The sequence below is a fragment of the Zonotrichia albicollis genome, chromosome 11, assembly GCF_047830755.1.
Source record: "Zonotrichia albicollis isolate bZonAlb1 chromosome 11, bZonAlb1.hap1, whole genome shotgun sequence".
Taxonomy (NCBI): Eukaryota; Metazoa; Chordata; class Aves; order Passeriformes; family Passerellidae; genus Zonotrichia; species Zonotrichia albicollis.
This window is the reverse complement of record NC_133829.1, coordinates 9766951-9791407: the sequence shown is the minus strand read 5'-3', so window position 1 is coordinate 9791407 and position 24457 is coordinate 9766951. Positions and strand designations below refer to the sequence as shown.

At 42.4% G+C, this 24457-nt stretch overlaps 1 protein-coding gene across 5 annotated transcripts in view; it reads left to right on the top strand.

Annotated features, from left to right (window-relative positions):
• Positions 1–24457, top strand: part of LOC102071221 (high affinity cAMP-specific and IBMX-insensitive 3',5'-cyclic phosphodiesterase 8A) — a 162865-nt gene that overhangs the window by 121634 nt on the left and 16774 nt on the right. For 2 of the 5 annotated variants that reach the window (XM_074549284.1, XM_074549281.1), the window contains 10 exons: positions 436–506; positions 1022–1186; positions 3543–3591; positions 3860–3995; positions 5690–5888; positions 8612–8829; positions 9630–9762; positions 12674–12838; positions 13727–13856; positions 14576–23551. In XM_074549284.1, coding sequence (XP_074405385.1) covers positions 436–506; positions 1022–1186; positions 3543–3591; positions 3860–3995; positions 5690–5888; positions 8612–8829; positions 9630–9762; positions 12674–12838; positions 13727–13856; positions 14576–14682 — 1373 coding nt within the window. In that variant the 3' untranslated portion in view covers positions 14683–23551. The remainder of the gene's footprint in view (positions 1–435; positions 507–1021; positions 1187–3542; positions 3592–3859; positions 3996–5689; positions 5889–8611; positions 8830–9629; positions 9763–12673; positions 12839–13726; positions 13857–14575; positions 23552–24457) is intronic. The other 3 variants (XM_005483389.4, XM_074549283.1, XM_074549282.1) reach the window with 3 other exon arrangements.

Sequence of the window (24457 nt, the reverse complement as noted above, 5' to 3'; positions counted from 1 at the left end):
GGCATAGGTACCCACTTCAAAAAAGCTTCAGTGATTTCCCTCAGCTTGGAAGCTGACTCATTATGACTTGTCCTATTGCATCAGGCAGCAAGAGTAGATACATCCTGTAATAATCTGAATTCAGTAGTTACCTACCTGTGCCTGCCAGTTTATACACCCACATCTGTCTAGTCCTTTAACTGAGTTTATAACTGAATATTTAAAATAATAAAGCAAAGCCATGATTTTGCCAGGCTGTTACAGCCACTTACCTCTAATCAGGGACATCAGTGGTTCAGCCAGCGCCTCTTTGCAGTTGTGCATTCTGCAGTAGATTGCCTCTGAAAGGCTCAGCAGGGTAAGCAGTGCAGGAAGGGCCTCAGGAGTTCCTGGTTCATCCTGCCATGAGCCTTGTCTGTGCAGTCAGGGTACACATTCTGCTCTGTTTCACCACAGGCAGCTCCCAGCGGCGCCGCTCCTCCATGGCCAGGGTCCATTCCATGACTATCGAGGCTCCCATCACCAAGGTAATGTCCCAGCTCTGCTCTGCTGCACCACCCTCCCGCTGCTGTGGCTCCCAAAAGGCAGATACTCTGAACAAAAATCCCCCAAACCTGCTTGCTAGAGTGTCATCCATGGAGTCAGCCTTCACACGATCCTGTTTAAGAAGGAGGGACTGGAGTTCCTCCTTCTTACTTTAAACTTATTGTCAACTGCTTTCTGAAACCATTCAAAGATTTGTCAAAAACCAGCTCTTTAACAAAGGGAGAAAGTTACATTAAATCCATTCAGAGACATTTTGAGGCCGTGCCTTGGAGGGGAAAGTCATTAATAAGATCGCTGTCCTTAAGGCCAATATCTTATTTTCAGAGTCAGTAGCAAACATCAGCATTTCAGTAACATCCCTTTCATTTTGGTTTTCCCCCGTGCAGATTAAGGTTTTATGCCTTGTTATTTTCCTGAGGTTTTCATAGTAATTAATGAGTGTCTCTGTTTTTTAAATATCACTTCAAAGTTCACAATATTTCTGATGCTACATTAGGTAATAAACATCATCAATGCTGCACAAGAGAGCAGTCCCTTGCCAGTTGCAGAAGCTTTAGACCGGGCTTTGGAGATTTTAAGAACCACTGAATTGTACTCTCCACAACTGGGGACAAAAGATGAGGATCCACACACAAGTGACCTTGTTGGAGGGTTAATGACAGTAAGTATTTACTGCCACAAACAGCTCTTGATTAATGTTCACTGCCTGATTTTCCCAGTTAGTTGATCTTTATCATCTGCCATGTGCTCTGCCTCTACAATGCCAGATTTTCAGGAAAAACTGCGCATATCTTTTTGTGGACTTTCTCCCCCTACTTGAATAATGTAGCTCTGAAAATAGGAAGAAAATTGACCGGCCCCTTTAAAACATTTGTTTAGCTAAAAATAGAAAGTAAAACCAAATTTTTTCAATGTGATTCGTTTGAGTAAGGTATAGATGGGAGAGGAAGAAAGAAAGAGGACCAGATATTTTTAAAAATTTATTAATGAGGATTAAAATGACGTGGTTTTGGGGGGCTTTTCAATCTACCAAAGACTGTTTTCAAAAGGATGCACAATACATATATTTGTTGCTGTTTCTTGGATTATATTTGTACCTGTAGCACAGTATCCAAAGTTGAACAAAGGGCACACAGTGAAGCAAGAACTGAACCCAAACCTTCAGAGCCTGGAGTCTGACCCCTCTGATGGTGACAGATGAGTTTAGATGAATGTTACCTGTGCCCTAAGGATATGTGCTCTCATCAGTCTGTAGGTTGCATGTGAAAGGCTATGTCAGGACAAAAATTTACAGTGTGTTGGATGAAAAAAGGCTCACAAAGTGAGCTTTTCAGAGATGTCTCTGGGCTATTATAATTTCATGTTGGAACTATCAGGACATCTTTGCAGTAGTTTCAAATAGTTTATGTGTATTTTTACTTTTAAAAATACCACAGCAAATATCTAATCAGGAGAAACATGTTGGAGACTCCAAGAATTCCAGGAGAAGACCTAAATGGTTCATACTGGGTTGTATTTACCAACTGAATAGACAAAATTTATTGTTACTTTAACTACAAAAATATAGGAAGAACATTGATACATATAATCATTAGTCTTGAAGAGAATCTTTTCTCTTGAAGTGAATCTTTTCTCCTGCTGAATAAATAAGAGTCCATAAACTCAACTGGTTTCTTCTTTTTGTGAATTGTTGTATTTGGTCCATGAACATGAAGATAACAATATTGCAAAATATAAAATCTTTACTAAAAGTAAGCCCAAGGCTTTTTTATGGAGCAATAAGAAAAGCTGAGAAAATTAATTTCAGAGTATATGGCATGGTATGAGTTTTAAAGTTATTGGAGAGAAACATTTTTCAATCAAAGAGCCTGCTGAAAACAAATTATATTGTTCCATTTGTGTTCAGAAGTTACATCTGAAAAGGAAACAAGTAATATGTTATTGGATTTGAACTCTCGAGCAGGAAGGGTATTTGGAGTTTAAAGATAGATTTACCAGATACAATTACACCTGCTATTTCAACTCTTAAAAAGTAATCTTTGATTCTAAATGATAGGCAGCATCTGGTGACCTAAATATTTGTGTCATAGCAGTTCTATTGAACAGCCACTGTTCCCTTTCCTTTTAAATCAAAAAACTCCAGACTCACTCACTTACAAATGTGAAAATAAGAATTAGATATAACAGCTCTTTTAAGAGTGGATATTTCATGTCAGATCCAGGATCCACATTTTACTTCAGCTATAATTGGTGTGAATAACATTTTTAATAAGATGCATTCAGAAATATTTTTTTTAAACGCTGTTTTTTACATCATGGGCTAGACATGAGCTAACAGCTGTAACCTCAAAAGAGCAAGCAGGATTTGGGCCACAGCATTTAGAATTATAAAACGAAAAGTAAATATTAAATACATAATTCTGTTAGTTTTAATCCATCATCTCAGTGTTCACGTCTAGGCACCATGCCAGAAGTAAGCCTAGGAGGCACGGAACTGAAGAACAAACAAGTTCACGTTCTGTGTGAAAGGAAGCTTCACAGCAATTTGTTCCTGAGATTCTCCTGAGATTGTTTCGCTGCTGAGGTGACTGGATGTGCCAGTCCCAGGGCAGGGGAGCATGGCAATGTCTCCATCCTCTCCCTCCCACCTTTGCTCCTGGCTGGCAGTGTGTGGACACGCCGTGTCTGCTCTGGGGCACAGACCCACAGCTGGTGTGCACATTGGCCAGGCAAAGACAGATGTGAGGCTGCAATTCCAGACCTCCATCTGCACCTGGGAAACCTGAGTTTTTACCTGCCTGAGTCCATATTGTATCCCCTAGCCTGCAGTTCCTCCTCTGTTACGAGCTCTGTGTAAAGCAGGTGAATCTGAGCAGCGCAAATAAGGGCGAGGCAGCTCTGATGGCTCTGACAGGCTGCAGTCAGGCTTCTCTGAAGTTATTGTGCTACTACTACTCATCATCTCCTAGACCTATTGTTCAATACCCTCCATTTACCTTGCACCTTTCATTTAACAGGATGGCTTACGAAGATTATCAGGGAACGAATACATATTGTCAGCAAAACGTAAGTTTTAATTTGGCAGCTAATTTAATTTGAGATACTAAAGCATGTTCAGAAATTTAAGAAATGGGGGAAATGTGATTAGACATCCTTTTTAATAAGCTTTTTTGGTTTGTTTGGGGGTTTTTATCTGTAAGCATTTTTCTGCAGCATTACTGAGCCAGGTGTTACTAATGTAGGGAATGCATAGTCATTCAGTAAAATTGTATCTCACTATTAAATATACTACTTAATATACTGATAATAAATACATATATGTATTCCTCAAAAGAAACTCATCAGGTTGCTGGCAGTCTGAGCTCTCCAATCTCCCTCAATGACATACCCCCACGGATAACAGAGGCAATGGAAAATGAGGAACAGTGGGATTTTGATATCTTTGAACTTGAGGCTGCCACCCATAAAAGGTCAGTAAATGCAAGAGCTTATAAACTGCAGTTGCTGAAAATTGACTTAAATGTCATCCTCTAATCAGATCCTTAAGTTCTCTACCTGTGCTTTTACAACTGAATTAATTTTATTTTCAATGTCAGATGTTTGAAATGTTCTTATTTCTAGCTATGTATGCATCTTAAATAGCTTCTGTTTCATCGTGCACTATTTCCTTCAAATTCCCCAACGGATATAAGTGAAGATTATTTCTCTTTGGTATGGTATAATGACAATACAGCATATTTTTTAAAGCCTTCCTTTATTCAGGAATAGAAAAGTTATACAAATCAAATTATTTTCTTGTGGGGATTCAAATTCCTATTATGGCAAACTGCACACAGAATCAACATGCTGGTCTTGATTTGATCAGTTAATACAGATGAAGTTTTATTTTCTTTCCATTTGATTGGAAAGGTTTTATTCCTGAATAGCTTTTCAGCAAAATTCCCATTACCTTTCTCTGGGATTAGAGGAAGGTCTTTATTCTAAAATTTTGGCAGGTTACATTTTATGTATAAGCTTAACTGAAAACGTTTACTGATAAAAAGCAGGGCATACTAATTTCCATCACAGAAGTTTTCAAAAGCAGATCAGCAGCTTTGATAGACTGTACTTCATTAGTAGCAAAGGCTCCCCCTAAGACTGTAAATTGTTCTTTCTGTTTAAATCCTTGGTTTTATTTTCTCATGCTTATAAAAAGTTCCCCTTTTGGGTCTAGTTTCATGTATCATGCTTTGTCTTAGGTAAAAGCTTTAGTGAGCTAATTTGGAGGCCAGATCATGCAATTAATTTACTATCTTAAACCTTTTGTCAAAATCCCAGATCTGTGAGAGCTTTGAAAGTTATTCAAAACCAAAGTCTAAGAAAGATGTCAGGCACTTAGTTAACAAATATGCAGTTCATTATTAGGCTGTGGCTTTATGAGCCAAAAAGGTGCAAAACCACCTAGGGTTTTATTCTTCTTTAAAATTATTTTATTTTAAATGAAAGTATTTACATCCGCTTGCTTTAGATCTTCTTTCTTTGCTGCATTTTGATCTCTAATGAAGTAATAGAGATAAGTAATTAAAAAGAAAGATGTAAAAATACAGTCTGTCTTTGTGATTTACAGCGTTTAATGGGTACATTGCAGTAACTTAATTAATTATCCCAGCCAGAGTGCATGAGATCACCAGGTAGATTTCTCTGTTCTCACTGATGTAGAGAGACCACAGAGGGACAAAGGAGGTACTTTGTTGCCTGTACTCTTATTAAAGGCAGTGTAATTATGATTGCTTCCTACTGTGTGTAAATGACAGCAGTTCATTTGTTAAGATAAGTACAGTGATTTTCAATGACTCACAAGTATGAATATATTACTAGTATTGCCTTAAGTCCAAGCAGACATATGGTAATAAAGCCAGGATAATTAATTGAATTTTAGTGCATTGCAGTTCCCTGACAGAGAAACCTGGAGACACCTTTGTCTGACACTGGGGGGATTAAGGGGGATTGGACTTTATGTATGGTACAATTCCAGAATATGTCACAGTAATTCTGTAACAAGTCCTTACACATCATTACATATGTCATTAGCTAAAAATGCTGTGTGGATTCACACTGTTTATGCTATATAATATTCTTTCAGCTGCATTCATTTTAAAACTTCCTGTTTATTTTTTTTCCACAGGCCTTTGGTTTATCTGGGTCTCAAAATATTTGCTCGCTTTGGAATCTGTGAATTCCTAAACTGTTCAGAATCCACTCTGAGGTCATGGCTACAAGTTATTGAGGCTAACTACCATTCCTCCAACTCCTACCACAATTCCACTCATTCAGCAGATGTACTACATGCTACTGCTTACTTCTTGTCTAAAGAGAGAGTGAAGGTGAGTCCACACCTGTGTGAAACAATGTAGGTGGGGAATACAGATGCAATCAAAGAAGGATCTCTCAGAAGCAGATTCAAAAGCCAAACGTCTGCCCAGTGCCAACTAGTTTGGTAACTCTGAGGTCAAAAAAACTGAGCTTTGCATGAATTCTAGGATCTCTCTTACAGTATATGTAGGAGGATGGATACTAATATTACAGAATTGAACAGTTCTTGACAGGAGAATAAGAAAACCTTATTTTCAAGTAAAACTCCTTCATGTAGTTAAACCTTCTCAGATAGGTGAGCTAATAACATAATTATTTTTGTGATGGCACATGCCAAATACAGATTTAATGTGATAAATTACCATCTCTTATGTCTTGTGATGGCCATTTTGCAAAAATTTCCCAGGACAATATAGGCCATAAGTAGGCTGTATCTCCCACTGGAGAAGATGCCTTGAGGCTCATAGAGACTGCACTGCGGGAAAGTACTGAAAAAAATTACTTGTCACTACCATAACACCCTCTGGGCTATTAGAACCATGAAAACCAGAATAAATCAGTAACTTTTGCTCTCACATGCCCACACTGGAGGAGGGGAATAAAGCAGTGCTTGGTGTGTGTGCAGTAGAGTGGTGGCACATATTTCTGAGTCACAGTCCTGGGTAAAAGTTCTGAACTGGCCTGCCTAAGGATAGCACCAGTGATGGGCACCTGGCTGAGAAATTTGTGACTGTAAACAAGCTTCTGACAGCTCATTAAACTGTAGTAATTCCGTTAACTTGGAGCTGCAGCTCATTAGTGTGCTCTCCAGAGGCTGATTTACAAATACTGTATGCCAAGTGGGGATAGAATGTCACTGGATTTTTTCAGCCCCTGATTTGCCAGAGGTTTAGCTGGTCTTCACAAGAATATCTATGAAAAACAGACAAGATCTGGATCCATTTCAATGCCACAGAAGCATGACTGCCTCCTCTTTTTCCAGAATGTTATTTCCATTCCTCTGTAGGCATAGGAAGAGAAAAAAATGTTGCAGCAACAGAAGGAGCAGAATCAAAGTTCAGAATTCTCTCTTCATCTTTTCAAAGTTATAGCCCAGCTGCTTTCGTGTTGAACAGAGTTCAGCTTAATCTAAACAGAAAGCCCAATTCTGCCACTGAAATTCATGCTGAGAATATTTTTTTTTGTAACTTGAACTCAGTTCAACTTGCCTAGGAAGATTTTCTGGCCTCGAAATTGAAGCCATATTCTCAGAACTGTTTTCTGAGAAAAAAACATTTTCATGGAGTTAAGATAACAAAGTTAGAATCCTTGCCTTGATGTTGGGTGTAAAAGTGCTGTGAATCCCTGTGAAATAAGTCAGGTATACTGCTGTGGTCCTCCAGGCCAGGTATTCTCATGTTTCTGGCCATTTCCCATCTGCACAGGTCTTTCTCAGCCAGGCTGAATGCTGCTCAGTGTGTCCCTCTGAGGAAATCCCTCTCTCAAATCCCTCTCTCTGACATTTATACCACAAAAATAGAATCCCATGAGCAGCAGCTGAAAGAAAGAAGGAAGAAGTTAACACACAGCAGAGAGTATTTCAGACAATGCTAACTATGAACTAGAGCAGAAAGAATTATTTTCCTACTCTTTTTCTCCATGAGATTCTCTTAGTCCTCAATGAATAATATCCCTGCTCCTGCAAAGTCAGGTCATTGCATAATTTCAGGAGGTGTGAAGAAGGATAGGGTTTGTCTTTTCACCTTCCAAGTGTAACTATTCTGAATGGTACTAGTGGGCCCACAGAGAATTTGGACCTCAAATAAAAGCAAATTGGAATGAAAATTATCTGCTCTGCTCCCAGATTCAAATGGGAATATTTCTGCTCTTGTGTCTCTTTCAATTTATTAAAAATTTTAATATAATTGTTTTGTATCTGATCCTTCACATAAATGCCAGTATAACCAGCATAAAGGCTGGTTTCCAAATGCATACAAAATATTTCTGAGATGCTTAGTTCTTGTTCTCCTTTATGCTATTATTAAAAGTATTAACACTTAAGTGTAAAATCTTAAGAGTCAAATAGGTTTGTACTTCATGACAGGGTAGATAAAAATAGGCATAAAGCAATGCCCATTGCAATAGACTTAAAGCTTGGAGTGCAGCGTGCTACCAGAATCAGAATGTGACACAGAAAGTACAGAACATGTGTCATGTAATTTATCCATGGATACAAAACATTGAATATTCTCCATAGAATATGCATTAGCTGTAACCCAGGACAGTGTTATTAAGGAACTGGATAACGTTTCTTTCAAATTGTAAACCTAGCCAGCACGTAAGGGGAACATGATTAGGACACATTAAATTGACAAAGGAAATTAAAGGGTGTTAATAGAATAATTTTTAGCAGTAGTGGTCTTTTTTCCAAGCCAAATACCTTAACTCCAAATGAAGGTGGTTTCAGTGTTGCTAGAAAACACAAACTAATTTATTACTTTACATTTGTTTAATTTGATGTGCTGTGACAAAGGTGTGGTTAAGGCAAAATTTAAGGGGTACAAAATGGCCAAAAAAGTCACGCAATGTTCAGTGAAGCTTATAATGAATTTTCCATTGCTCTGTGTAGAACATCTGACCCTTGCTGATCTCCAGAGTTTTGGCTTTTATTCCTCAGCGACTTGGCTTAATCTTATGGACAGAATAGGGTTCCTAATGAGTCTGCCAGGAAAACTAAGCACCCTTCTATTTTCAGCAAACCCTGGATCCGATTGACGAGGTTGCCGCGCTCATTGCTGCCACAGTGCACGATGTGGATCACCCAGGAAGGACAAACTCCTTCCTGTGCAACGCTGGCAGCGAGCTCGCCATCCTCTACAACGACACGGCCGTGCTGGAGAGCCACCACGCTGCCCTGGCTTTCCAGCTCACCACCCGGGATGGAAAATGCAACATCTTTAAAAACATGGAGAGGTAATTCTGACCCCCAGGGTCCTTGTGTGCCCACCTACATCTCTCACTTCCTTCTGTGTACCATAAGGCAAACAGGCATCCTAGAGGAGGGCACTGCCTGGTGGAGAACTGTCCGTGGCCCTTGAGAAATTTGCTTCTACAAGAGTAGAATGCTTCTGTCTCTCCTGCAAAGACCTCTGAGTAAATCCCCACTGTCAGTTTCTCCTGTCCATGAAAAGGCAGACCCTATCTAAGGAACTTAGTGTAAATCTTAATGTGAGCAAGTCTAGAAGAGTTGTTTTGTGTCACTGAGTGTAGAGAACAAGCTATGGCTGGGTGGGTAGAGAACAAGGAGAGAAAGAGCCACAGAGCACTGTGAAGGATAATGAAGGACCTGTTGCTCTTGCAGCCTCAGAGAAGCATTCAGGGCAAGGATGTGACCATTGCCTTGGTTCTCTCAAGATACAACAGAAAAATATTGCTGAAAACTTGCCTGGGGAGTGAGCCACAGCTGGGTGTCTGTGCTAAAAGCCTTGGGAACATGCAGGTGTGGCATGTCCTAGCAGCCTCCTAAGCAGCTGGTGCCTCTGCTTCTGCCCAGGTACTGTTTCTCCTAGAGATCCAGTCATGCCTGGAGCACATATGTCCCTACACACCTACATCTAACAGAGACACAGCTGCCCCAGCCTTTATTGCTGTTCTTTGTTCCCCTAGCACCTCTCTCAAACAGGAATGGTCTGTTGCAATTTTGTTAGACTTGTTTTAGCAACCAGCCCTTTGTGACCCAGCCAGCATTCTTAATTGTTTCCTTCTTTAAACAGGAATGAGTATCGAACCCTTCGCCAAGTCATTATTGACATGGTCTTAGCAACAGAAATGACAAAGCACTTTGAGCATGTCAACAAGTTTGTCAACAGCATTAATAAACCCTTGGCAGCACTAGAAGAAAATGGGGTAAGCAACACTGCAAGTCCTGCTTAAAATGCCTAGGCAGGGACTGGGAACCCTTGGCAGTGGGAAATTCCCACATGGTGTTCTGAGAAAGTTTATCAGAAATGTGGAGAAAGAGAGGCTGGAGATTGATCTTTCACCTCTGGGATTGAATCCCCTTCTGCTTAACATGGTTGTCACTCACTTTGAGGGTGAGTGAGGCTCACTTGGATCCTATTAATATCACAGTGCTATGATGTCGTACTTGGAACCAGGACCCTGGGCTGTATCTTTTCATGGAAAAATGTTATTTTGATTAACCCAGTTGCTCCCATGGAAGAAGTGGCAAGACTGGGCATTGCTGTTGGCTGTTTCTGCAAAGAAGGCGAGGTTTGCCTCAAAGCAGAGGCTGAATTTCATCCCTCCCAAGGGGACATGCTGGGGTGCAGCATAAGGGCAGTCTGTGGGTTGGCATGTTTTGCATTCTCTGGCAATAAGGGCCCTCAGCCGCCAGTGCTGCCTGGCAGCATTCATGGGGTTTCTCTGTGCTTTCTTTTTTAATCTTTAAAATAGATGATGGTGACATTATGTATCATATAATCAATAGCCATCTGTAACCCCATGGACACAAAGAAATTGCCTGTTAAGAACTCTTTCTGAAAAACCACACCAGTTTCAATAACAGCTTCAACCAGTAGTTTTGTTACCAGTAAGAGCAGTGTATAATTTTGTTGGAATTTTTGCCAAGAGAAGACTTGCAGAAATGGTTATGATAAAGCTTGCATCAGTGGCAATGTCATGGAGGAGCTGTAATGGTTTTCTGTAGTTTTTTGCCATGTTTTTTAGAAAGCCACATTTATGACTGTTGTGTGTAATTGGGGAAGGCAGTCTTCTTATTATCTAAGAGTGGGAGAGAAACAGGTCTTGTTCCTTCACCCATGAGAAGCAAAACTCCTCTTCTTGCCTATTGCAGGGAGTTCAACAGCTGGTGCTGCTGAAGAACTGGGCTTGGACCTGTACAGTCAGAGAGAAAAAACAGGGACATAGAAAAATGAAACAAAACTTTAGTTCTACCCTTTAGCCCCAGAGACTGCAGGGAAATTATGTGCCCCACAAGGCATTTGTGATTCACAGCAAATTGTACCCAAGGATGGGAAGACAAAGAATATATAATTTCTATTGAAAACAAGAAGCAAAATGTTTCCCTTCTTTCAGCTGGGAGTTTCCGTTTGGCAAGTTCCTGTGAAAAGGCCTGTAATGTGTGAGTGGGTAAAGCAAATTATTTATTGTGCTGAGCAGAACAACACTGTCAGCCCCTCTTTCAAGGCTGCTGTCCCTCTGGCTGCAGCAGCAGTGTGTGTTTTCTGGCCTGCTTTCCAGTCATGGTGGTGACTCAGTGCAGTGTTTGCAGGCTGAGCTGCCAAATGCCTGTTCCAAATGGGACAGTTCCACTTCTTTTTTTTTAATTTATTTTTTATTTTTACACAAATTTGTTCAAAGAGCCATGCTGAGAAGCTGCTCTGTTTGTTTCCTTTCTGCTTTTGTTTCATAAACTGAAAAAAATCCTTTCCAGCTCCAGCATCCTCTATCCTCCCATTTCCCCTCATGATGTCACCTCAGCTATGACAGGAAGCCAACATGTGACATGCAGAGACACCTCTGCACTCGGAGCAGGATGCTGGGACTAAGCACAGTTAACACATTTTATTCCCAAGACATCTGCATCCAGCAAGTACAACTGTGCCTTTGGTTTGAGCAGATCTCAGAGGTGAACATCCTTTCTTGATCCCTGGTGGTTTATTTACTGGGATATTCTCTACCATCTGTAACTGAACAATCTTAATTTCCCATACCTCAGTTCCATATTTGTGTTTCTGGAGCTTCCATCACTTTATGTTGGCTTTCTCGTATATCATTTTCCCATGCATCTGGAAGTTCACCTTGTTTCTTCTGTTTTCCCTTCCACATACTTAGAAAAAAGAATTGCTTTAGGCATCTCATTTTAGTGAGACCTGTGGAGCTGGTATTTCTGAGCCATTTCTGTACTTTCAAATTTTTTTTATTACTGTCAGTTTCTTCCTTTAGGAAGAACTTTCTTCCCCACAAGAATTTTCTTCTGAAAAATGTCATGATTATTCTGACCTAATAAAAGGTCAGAATGTTTCTGCTGCTTTGTATCTCCCTCTTTGTACAAAACACTGCAGGAACTGGTAGCACATTATTATTATCATTACTGTTTGTTACTTCTTCCCTGCTCTGACTGTGGAGCAAGACCTTGTTAGGTGCCAAAAAGTCTTGTATGTTCCTTGCTTCAGAGTTTCTATTCTGAGTAGACAGCAGTGTAAACTCCTGTACCTACCCATCCTTAAAGAGTCCAGCAGCAAGGGAAGGGAATGAGGAACATGCTGGGAGGTAATGTGGGATCTGACTCTCTGAATAGTGGCAGTGCTGTCAGAATGATTGGTACACTGATGGGGTTTGTGTGCCAAGGGTGGCTCTGCATCTTGGGTCAGTCTCTCTTTTCAAACCAACTATTCTTAATGTGCAAGTCCATTAATCCTTGGGTTTCAGCAGAGAGTTACATTTTTCTGCCTACACGGTCCTCATCACTTTGTGTGTAGTGATGAATTGATCCTCTCCACACTTTTGAGAAGGCAGATAAGGAATAGAGGGATTAGATGACTTGCCCAAAAATGCCAAAGAGATCTGTCACAAAGCCAGTGATTGAATCCAGAAACTGGAGTTCAGTGCTAGCTCAGAGCTGTGGCTAACTTTGATAATCCACCCATAAATTGAGTTAGACATCAAGTCTGGTAGCTGGTAGCAGGACTGATCCCTGTAGGATGTGCTGAAAGCATTCCCAAAGCACAAAAGTTTTTGAGTTAGTGCATGGAGACCTTGCTAATGGATTGTTTTTTATTCTTAAATGTTACAGAATAATGGTGATGGAGAGTCAATCAAAACTGTTCTCAGGTCTCCTGAAAACCGTATCCTTATCAAGCGCATGTTGATAAAGTGTGCTGACATTTCCAACCCGTGCAGACCCAGGGAACAGTGCATAGAGTGGGCTGGGCGCATCTCTGAGGAGTACTTTGCACAGGTAAGACAGCTCAACTAGGCTGCTGAAACTGCAGGTGAGCACCTCTTTAAAAGGGAGGGTGTCACAGAATGTCTCAGGCTGCATTGTGTCATGTGAGGAATAATAACCTTTTTATTTTAAATGATGGGTATTACTCATGCTGGTACACAACTAGATGCCTTCAGAGAGATGAAAGTTGACAACTTCTATTGTGCAATTTCTGAAAAATCTAAGCTTTCAGGTTGTTCAGTTTGGAACTGGGCTTTTTGAGCCTTGTCTGCAAATGCACTCCCATAGGACAGAGCAAGGATGTGTTCTGTACCCACATGTTGGCTTTGCCTCTGGAATGGGAAGGATCATCAGGAATCATTGCCTAGGATCATCAGGTTCTAGTGTCTGGATGGGAGCAGCACTCACTCCAAGAAATGCTGTAAGCCCTTAGCACACTGTGCTGAGGGAAGGCTTTAGGAAGATGTGGAAAAGGAGAGGGCAGTCATCATTACAGATTATATAGCAAACGCTGCAGTTGGAACTTGGCACCCCAAGCCATGTCTGAGGGGGACAGATCACTGCTTCCATCAGAGGCTGACAATGGTTGAGCAGCTCTTAGATCCAAAGCAGTCATATCTTGGTAGTGTGACAAGTTACTTAGGGTCAACTTGTGTGCAGATACAGAAGGTAAATATATCCCTTTCTGGGAAACCCTGGAAGGCACTATTTTTCTGCTGTTTTGCTGAAACTGAACAACAACTAGCTGCTTGAGATTAAGTTGCTGCTGCTTCAGATTTATTCATGTTCCTCCTCTGATTTAGCAGATGCATGCTCTAGTCAGTGCCAAACAATCTGCTGCTAAAAGAAGCCCATTAAAAGAATGTGTCTTAGATGAATAATCACGAATGTTTTTTGCAGACTGATGAAGAAAGGAGGCAAGGTTTACCAGTTGTGATGCCAGTTTTTGACAGAAATACTTGCAGCATCCCCAAATCCCAATTATCATTCATTGATTACTTCATTATTGATATGTTTGATGCCTGGGATGGTAAGCAAAACTTTGCTGTTTCCTGATGTGAACATTTGAAGCTGCTGTGATACAAAATTTCTTTTTTATGGCTCCTAAATAAAGGGAGAGAAAAGGGAAGATTCCTGCAGTTCAAGTAAGATTAATAACTTCATTATTGCTTATAAGTATGGCTACAAACAATTCTTATGGCCTGCCTATAATATACTAGATTCAGGCAATCTTTAACTTCTTAAACTTGCTTCTCTGTAAACAGAGAACAGAACACATTCTCTTTGATAGCTCTTTGAGCACAGTCATTTTGACCATGTTAATATTGGTTATTCTTCAAGGCAAATTTCTGCTGTCTGTAATCTGCTTGGGGGAGCAGCTGTTTCCTTCCAAGTGCTGCCTCCATGGTAAAAGTGGTCAGAAATGTGACTCCCCTGAATGCCAGATCATGACATGTGACTGAGGTTTGATGGGTCAGGATAATTACAACCATAATTAGCTATGCCCCTCCTGGAAAACTGTGTTCCTTTGCTGGGACTCACAATACCAGTATTAAGTAAATTTACAGAACAGTTCTCAGTGGCCCCAGTGCTACGTGAGTGCTGAGAGCTGTACAGCCAACACTATTTCAAGACTCAGGGTGACAGATTTAAGCTTTTGTACTTAACATAGTTGCCCAAACATTTCAGACAGAATCTGTGACTGTTTCAGTTCTGCAAGCTCAATACTTTCTGCCCTTCCTTCCCTAGCATTTGCCGACCTGCCGAATCTGATGGAGCATCTGAATAATAACATTAAATACTGGAAAGGACTGGATGGAAGGAACCTGCGAGTCCTCCGACCACCACCAGAATAGCAGTTAGACCATGGTGTGTCATTCACTAGCCAGATGATATTTATTCAAGCTCACTTTTATCTGTGTGAATTCAGATTTGTTTTGGTCTCTTCAGTATTACAGTAAAGCTAGCCCATGCACTTGGGGAACTTTCACATGCAAGAGAACACGAGGTCAGCAGTTGACTTCCCAAAGTCCCGTGTGTAGACTCAGATGAAATAAGCCCACCAAGTGGAATTACACTGGATTGCTGCAGTACTTGTACTGAAGAGGGTTTATTACGAACATGCTTCTGTGATATCTTCATACCAGCACGTGAAGCTGGAAGACCTTGAAGAGAATCCTCATGAAAAGGACATTCACTAGAAGTTTATCTATTAATAGAGACTCACAGCTTTTATGAGAAAGCTACATGCTTTTTATAAGCACTTCAGACAGTTATGTAGAACAATCAGACATTTAAAATGCAACTGTCTATGAAAGAATTTTTTGATCTATGAAAAATAGATGTACTGTATTTTTTCACATCACAGAAGGTGCAATCATTCACTTCTGAGCACTACTGAAAGTGAGTTCTCCTTAAGAAATTTAGTAGCAAATGTAAAAAATAACACAAGAATTTTTGAGGTTGATCGTTAGCATCTATGATTAAAATGTTATGTTTTATTTATTTTGTTAGATGTTCAATATTTTCTATGAATTTATAAATACTTAAAAGCCAAAGCCAACTTTAGATGCATTATAAATTTACATGATTCATACCCATTAATATACATTTAATTGATGTACAGACCTTTTATTTTCATAATGCAAATACAAAATACTATACAATGATACATTTTTATTGCACTGTAAGGATAGATGTGTATGTTTAAATATTGTCTGATTTATGTTAATTAAAGTAAGTTTTATTAAAAAGGTCTCACTTGAGAATAGTAGAATAAACAAGAACTGTATACTGTCTGAGCACCAGAACTGCAGTAGTTCTCCCACAAACCAGTGAGGACCACCTGATCTTCTCTTGGCTACAAAAATAATAATGTGTTGGAACTCTTTGTTTTCTCCCATGACATTTTATGACTGAACTCCCTGTTAAAGTCTGCCTTATTTTATATAGTATTTCTACAAAGCATTCCACAGCGTATATGAAGAGGTGATACTAAGCATCTAATGAATTTCAACATTTTATAGCCAATGTATTCTCCTCTGCCGAAAAAGAAAAAGAACATAAAGCTACCAACACAAACCTTCAACTCAAGAAGTTTGTAAAGGCTGTGTACCTTCACGATTTGAATGAAACCTTCATAGCAACTACCAGAAAATAATAAAATGTATATTTTAAGAAGTGTCAAGTCCTACCCAATTCATTTGAAATGTATATGCACTTTGTAGTTTGCAGACTAACAAACACATTAAATTCTTTTAATTTTTTTTTATTTAACTAAGATCCTTTTTTTGGGGGGAAGGAAAGGTTGAGGGGGTTGAGTGGCATACGGGTGATGAAAGGTGTAGCTGGCAAGCCCCTGTGTTTGTGGCCTGCCCTTGGCAAGGCCATCAGACCCTTGTGTACCCTTGGACAAGTCTCTTTGCAGCTCCATGCAGTGCCACACTGTGTTTCACTGGAGGACTTGGAGGAGTACCCTGTCAGCCTTCCCAGCCGACAGAAAGGCATCCAAAGGCACTGAAAGGGCTGCTGACTGTTGTTACTGCAGAGGAGTTGACTTTAGAGACATTTTGAACCATTTCTGAAGAAGCAGAAGCTGGGGAGAGGTGGATGATGGGAGCAGTTCAGGGACTGCAGTAGCAGCCTTAAGGTAAGAAAGGAAGAGGTGACCTCTCCAGGTGTTAGCTGCTTCTGTTTCTCCTTCCTCTCCAAGCCAGTGAGACTGATGGGCTGTCACCATTTATTCCTGTTAGTGTCATGCCCTTCTGCCCTTGCGTGGTCTCTATACCTGCTCAGAATGCAGTTATATGCTGTTGGGGCAGGAAGTTCCCTTTCATAATTCCATGTAGTTCATTGTTGTGTGCATGCTGCCTAAGCCAGGGGGCTCAGACCCTGTGAGGGGTGCCCAGACTGTGCCACTGTCCCACTGACAGTAGTAGGACAGAAGCTTCTCTGGTCAGTCTTCCAGAGGTTCTACAATCAAAGCTGAAGGAGCAAATATGTTTTCATTGAAGCTCAATAAAACAAGTGTCCTGTTTTCACAGGGAACTTGCAAGGAAAGAGAGAGTTACAATTTTCCTGGCAACGTCACATTGTATTTCCCTATGTTGCATCTCTTGTAACCAGCTGTAATTTGCCGTGTGGTATTAATGTCTCCTGTTCCTTGCAGGCTCCTGTGTCTCCACCAGAGGAAAACTGCATCGCACCATCAGTGTCTCCTCTGCTTCTCTGTGCAGTAAGGATGGGAGAGGAAGTGTAGGCATGAGCATGTGGGTCCAGAGACTTGTCTGCAGGTAAAAATCATGGAATCATTTAGACTGGAAAAGACCTTTAAGATTATGGGGTCCAGCCATTCCTGGGGTCCAGCACTGCCAAATCCACCACTAAACCATGTCCCCAAGTGCCACATCTACACATTGTTTTAAATCCATTCAGGGATGGTGACTCCACCACTGCCCTGGGCAGCCTCTTCCAGTGCTTGACAACCCTTGAAATAAAAAAAAGTTCCTAATATCCAATCCAAGCTTCCCCTGGTGCAACTTGAGGCCATTTCCTCTTGTCCTATCACTTGTTTCTTGGGAGGAGAGACTGATCCCCACCTGGCTACATTTGCAAACTGACTGAGGGTGCACTTGATCCCTCATCCAGATCATCAATAAAGATGTTAAACTGCCCAGAAAAAATATTTATTCATAAGCATAATTAATATTCTGAGTTATATTAATATATGGTAAAAAAGCAGTTAATTTTATCTGCTATAGAAGTGCCTGATGCATCATCACTGAAAAGATGGGATCAATATGATTAATTCCCTGAAATTCACACTACATCTTTATTTCCATTACTTGGAATGTAGAACTGTGCTAATTAACCTTCTCTGTAAGCCAGATTTATGTCCATATTGGTGTACAATAATTTCACTTAACATAAAACACTGATTTTCAGCTACTGCAGCTTTGTTCACTCTCTTGTCCATCTAAATTTGCCAAGGACAGATTATAACTAAAATCTGGAACCATGATGCCTGATCTTGACTTTCTTCCCACTGAGCTTCTCTCTCCAAGCCACACCTCTGAAGCTTTCTGTGCACTGTGAGGCTGTGCCTGTTCCATGGGGATGATTCCAGGCTGCTGTCCATGAGCATGAAGGCCTTGCTGTTGGAGCAGTGATAGCTCTAACCTGATATTCACTGCTCCAGGATGCAGATGTCTGTCCTCCCATTGCACATGCTTTAGCCATTCCAGATTCCCTCCTTTATTCTCCAAGATTACACAGCAGCATCACATGCCCTGTGCTCTGAACCCTTTCCAGCTTTTTGAACTCTCACTCAGTGATGCAGCTTCCTGGGGACAGAAATGGCTTTGCTGATGGTCCTTCACCATGGAAGGGAGAACACTGGAATAAACTGAGTGGGATTGAAGTGTTCCCAGTTTCAGTTAGGCTGGCAGTCTTATGCAATGTCTGCTCTTTTCATTTGTTCTTGCTTTAATGCTAATACAAGAGTAAATTCCAATGTAGATATGATGAAGGAGAGGTCCTTTATGCACCTCCAGGGCTTTAGTAAAAAGCTCTGTGTTTTAATACTTAATAAGGTTCAACAATTCAGCATTAAATGACAGAATGAATGGCTCTATTTTCCATGCTGCATATTTTCTATCAGGTAATCCTGCTTTTAAACCTGAGTATCACTGTAGATGCCTCCAAGTGAATCTGAATTATTATGATCTGGTAAAAACAATGTTGTCTTTTCAGCAAAAGCACAGCTACCTTAACACAAGTCTGATGATGGTTTTCATACTGCAGTTTACCCAGTGGCTATATAAATAATTTAATATATAAATTTTAAATCTCCTGAAATTGAATGAATGCCTTGTTTTTTGTTGCAGTGCCTTTTTCTCTGGGTGTTTCTGCTTGTCTCAGTAGAGGAATCATTGATAAAGCATTTTAAAATTTTAAAATTTTAAAATGCACATTTAAAAATAAATGTGTCTTGAACATGAAGGAATTGAGTAATGGCATTCCTGCATAAAAGTGAAGAAAGGATAATAGATATGTAATAATCACTGGCTGTGTGCTGAGAAACAGCACAGGCAAACAGTAGTAGTTGTGCCCTTCAGTGAGACCAGAAGGCTTTGAGTCATGACTCTGCAAGGAGTGCTTTGAAATGAGGTCTCAGAGCTATTCAGAAGCTTCAAAACAAATAATCTCTCTGCTCATGTGTGACATCATGCCTCCAAGGTGCAGGGGTCCCAGGGGTGCTGTTAAATGATAGCAGGATGGAGTGCAGTCTGTCCTGACATGGTGTTTAGATGCAGAAAACAAGCTTTCAAATCGGTGCCATGTCCCTGTGCAGCCCTGTGCTGCTGGTTCAGAACAAAGGGGATGTCCAGGTGTTTCAGCTGGTTTTTGCTGAAGCTTTGGCTCTGTGACCAAAGGGCTGTGGCTTAATTCTACTGAATGCTTTCTCTCAGTGCCTGCTTTGAATGTGACTTGGACAAAGTGTCTCATGTTTTCCTTTTTTCCATTGTTCAACATCTTCAGGACTCTCCTCCAACATTTCCCATGCAAACCTCAGTGGACTCAGCTCTGCAAACCCTGTGAAATGAAGGCAGTTGCCTCTTTAGCAATCAAGGCAACTGAGCTAGGAAAGGCCAAGGAACACACAGCCACTAAGCAAAGTAGCTTTGAGGCTTCTAAATATCTTTGAAGTCCTGGATCTTCAAGCCCTGCCTGTGGTTTAACAGTGTTAGGCTAGGAAACAGTCTTTTGGTCTTCTCATGTTCCACTTTCCCCCTCTCTTCCAGCTTCTCTGCTTGCATTTTTCATTCGCTGGGAGTCTTTCCTTTAACTTCCACTGAATAAACATCTCCCTCAAACACACAGTCACAATGCTGAGACTAAACCTTGTCTTTCAAACTGACTCTTGCTGCTTACTACAGCTTTTACCACAAGAAAATCTTTTTCTTTCTGGCTCAAAATGAGCCTGGATAAATATCTTACAATGGCTGAAAGCCTTACATTGGTATCCACAGGCAGAAGGAGAGTACAAACACAACTGAAATAGCTTGTGAGCACTGCAGTGCTGCTGGGGCAGTGGGAATATGTGTGCAAAGCTTTAGTACTGCACTCCCACAAGCAAAGTGAAGTCAGGAGTGTTCCCAGGCACCTCTACCTTTGAGGTTATGTTAGCAAGCACAAGCAGCTGGGGACACTTGTTGAAATTTGAATCTGCCTTTTCTCGGTTTGCTTGCTCCCCCCGTCGAGTGGCAAGAGTCATTGCTAGAGCTGAAACTCATCTTAGTTCAGCCCGTGGTACTTAACAGAAATCACTTCATCCTTTTATTACAGAGGTAGTGAAACAGTGCACCAATGCATACAATTTTCAAAAGGAAGTGAGAAAGGTGATTCCTCTTTGAAACTAAAGGAGGAATTCAGCCAGTGTGTAATTATTCAAGTGAGAAGTTAGTCTTGTCTGTATTTAATATTCCAGAGTGGTATTTGATGTAAATCCTTCCCCAGAGTTCATTACATTAGCTCTTAGCTCAACCTGAGCATGCTGAATGCCAAGTTCAGCATGCAGCATGTTTTATCACCAAGGAGAATGACGTCAATCTGGTGATCCTGCAGCTCCCCAGCTTGGGGAAGGAGGTATGGCTTTGTCTCCAGCCTAAAGATAAAATGGACTATGCTTGATAAGATTTTCTTGGTATTTGCAGTGTAAAATGTGTGAGGAATATTGCTTTTTACCTCCAGAAAGAACTGTCCCTTTTTGCCTTAAAAAAAACCAAAAAAACCTCAAAAGTTAATTTGCTTGTAATATTATTCTACACAGAAAAAGAAAATTTTCCTTTACAGATCTCTAAGCTTTACAAGCAGACCTACAGAGCCCTTTCACAGGTGGGTGAAATGAGCTGCAGGGAAGCACAGGGGCTTGTGGGCACCCACACCAGGGCAATCCCTGGTCTAGTCCTGGGGCTGCCTGCCTGCTGCTGAGGGCTTTGGTGAGAATCTCGCCAAAAAATGGGAAGAGGAAATGTAGAAAGTGGGTGCTTTCATAAAGGCTTGCCTCTGGTATGCTGGTCAGAGATCCTGAGATGGCAGAGCTTCGTCCTCCCACTGCACTGTGTGCCAGGCTCGGTGAGACTCGCGGGAGAGCCGAATGCCATCGGCGGGCACGGAGTCACAGCGCTGTCCCTACGCCGGGCAGTGCGGCTGTTTGGCACTGTTACCGGGCATTGCGGCTGTTTCACACTCTGTTACTGGGCAGTACCGGCTGTTTCACACTCCGTTACTGGGCAGTACAGGCTGTTTGACACTCTGTTACCGGGCACTGTGGCTGTTTCACACTCTGTTACCGGGCAGTACCGGCTGTTTCACACTCTGTTACTGGGCAGTACCGGCTGTTTGACACTCTGTTACCGGGCACTGTGGCTGTTTCAACACTCTATTACCAGGCAATACCGGCTGTTTCACACTCTGTTACCAGGCAGTACCGGCTGTTTCACTCTCTGTTACCGGGCAGTACCGGCTGTTTCACACTCTGTTACCGGGCACTGTGGCTGTTTCACACTCCGCTTACCGTTCGTAAGGCAGACTACAAGGACACAGCCTGAATGGGACACTCAGGAGCAGGTGAGATGCCCAGCCACCCCTCTGGGATTGGGCTGAGAACGGTGGGTAACATCAGACACGGCTTTTGGGCTTAATGAGGGGGAAAGACTGCAATTGCTGGTACACAGTTGTCAGGACATTGAGAGAGCAGAGTGAAGTCTCTTCACCTGTCAACCAAGCCCTAAAAGTGAGTGGCCTCTCCCAGCCCCTCAAAATCCACACTGGCAGACTAAGTGCCAATGTGCTGTCCCCTGTTAGGACAGATCTCCGACAAGGCAAGGTCAGAAAGCACAAAGTTTTAGCTGCTCTATCATGCCAGAAACCAAAAAAAAAAAGCCAAAACACCAACCCACCGTCCAACCAAAAACCACACAGAAACTCCAACAACAACAACAACAAAACAAACAATTCAAAGCCTTGTTTTAAAATAAGTTTTTCTAAATAAACAAGTGTTCTTTGAACCACAGCAGAGTACATACGTAAATGTTTGTTAAGTAAATATCAGTGACATGTTTGAGTCTGGCTCAGTAGGTATTAGCAAAGTGTATTTGTGTTGTTTTGTTGTAACAAGAGTCAATCGTGTTTGTAGAAGGTGGTCTGAGAAAAGGGACTTTGGATTTGGGGTTTTATTTCTTCCATCTGCCTACCAGTAGCCCTACTTTGGGACTTAAAAGTTCTTCCCAATGCATTGAATTTGGTGAAGTTATATTTACTTCATTGGCTTAGCTCTGTTCATAATCTGCCTCATGAGTGTTACTTCTTACCCATGGATCCACTTCTTAGATTATTTTGTCTTTCTGAAGGAAATCTGTCCTAAGCCCGGTTGCAAATATATGGTCACATTATTATAGTGTGTAGCTGAAATGCCACAGTGCTATGGCTGAGCTAAGTTCCACCTCCTCTGATCAGATGCACCCTGAGCTTAGATTTTCTTCCTGTGCTGCAAGCAGAGAGAGCCCCACACAGGCCTGCTCTCACTGCTGTGCCACTGTGCTGACCCAGTCATGAAATATCTACAATGTGCAAAATTCCACACAGGGACTGAGACAGCACGGCCCAAAAGCCAATGGCTGCTTTTCCATTTGCAGAAAAACAAAAACAAAACCACAAAAAACACCACCAACAAAATAACCCACCAAACAAACAAAACCAAACCATCAGTTTCTAATTTAAACAGCTGTTTATATAGGTGTCTACATTTTTGTCTATCCTTTGGCCTTTTGGTTGAACTCTTTTAAGAGTCAGATATGAACTCTAAGATTAGTGCACAGAGAAATCCAAAGCAAGAAAACAGGTTGTAACAATGATGATGCTGAATTTGAAATTCTCCACCAGAAACAAAGGCTTTTTTTTTTTTTCTGTTGGGCAGGCTGTGAGGAAGTCAGACTGATTCTTAATGTCCTTTCCTGTATGTCAATACAAGCCATTGCTTTGGGCATGCTCAGAAATTTTCAGCATAATAAATGCTCACTGTAAACGACATGCATCCATGCATGGGAGGCAAAATGTTTCCTTCATCAAGCATTTTATTACACAGACCATGAAGTATATGACTGTCACTGCACAGGCACAATTCATAGTTCTATTACAGCAGCCTGGCTGCAGCTTTCACCTCAGCACAGGGGCACAAGGCAGGATGTGTTGGGGGGGGCAGGCATCACCTGACTATTCACTTTCCAATGTCAGAAAGGGAATGTTAAAGGGATTTTATTTAGAGATTTACAGAAAGCTTCAGTGTTCAACTGTCTGTAAAATACCTCAGATACCTTTGGGCTCAGCCCAGCCTGGATGAGGGCGCCGTGCAGATGATTTGGGATCTGTGGAACACCCACCTCAGGGGTGAGAATCAGCAGCTTTGTCCGGCCCCAATCCTGCTGGACACCTAGGAGCTCCTGAGAGCTGGCGGCTCTCCCTCAGCCTGGCCAGGGCTGTGCTAGCAGCCAGTGTTATTCTCGTGCTTCACTCTGCAGGATCAAGCACATGTTATGGGAATGAATGGATGTGGACAAGCACAGCAGGTGCTGCACGGGATGGTGGCTGCTGGAGGCAACAATTCAGCTGTGTGTGGATGGAGCCATCACTGGGGAAGCTGCTCCATGGCCCAGTCCAGGGCAGGTAGGGCTCCAGTGGGTGCCGAGCGTGGTGAGCTCGGCTCGGTCCGTAATGTCTCGGGAAAAGGCTGCGTTAGTGAGGCCGGGGCTGCGGGAACAGAGCGCCCACTGTAGGGGAGAACTTCGAGCGGTCTCTCGCCGTCCGCAGCCCTGGCCCGGCACAAGCAGGGAAAGGAAGAAGCGGGGGGAAGGAAGGAAGTAAGGAAGGCAGGTAGGCAGCGCCCGCCCTCTCCCCGCCTTCTCTGAGGGCGCTCCGACCGCGCCGCGGGAAATGGCGGCGCCACGAGGGGAGGTGGGGGAGTTCATGGCGGCGGGGCCCCGGCCCCGCTCCTGCTCCTCCCGCTGCAGGCTGAGGTGCGCGGGTGCGGCCGGCCGGCAGCGGGAGAGCGGCGGAGCTCGGGCACGGCCTCCCGCGCTCGCTCGCACACGGAAAGGCCCCGTGGTCGTGCGGCCGGAGCGGCTCCCATGCCGTGGCGCCGAGGCCCGGGCTGCCCACGGCTCTGCCTGTGAGCGCCGTGTCCCCTGCTGGAGCCGCCGCCGTGGTGCCCGTCCCGCCGGGAGCCCCGGGCCGCGGCCGGCGCGGGGCCCGTGAAGAGGCGTTCCCGCCCGGGGCCCAGGTAAGCTCTGCCCGCCGGGCCCGCTGCCGCCCGGCCGGGGCTGCTCGTGGTGGTGGTGGTGGTTTAGTCAGGTAGCCCGGGACCCGCTAGTGCAGCCTTTCTGGGGCTGTTTAAGACATAGCTTGGTGTTTGGATTTTATTTAGCTTTTATTTAGCTGTGGGGTGAGCACCCTTTTGGCAGAGGGTGCAGCCCCTTTACAGCCATTTTGTGAAGCAGTTTATGTCTCAGTATCGCTTCCATCAGAGCAAGTAAAGCTTGAAAAGTAAGTTTGTTTGGAAAAGGTTTAAGTAAG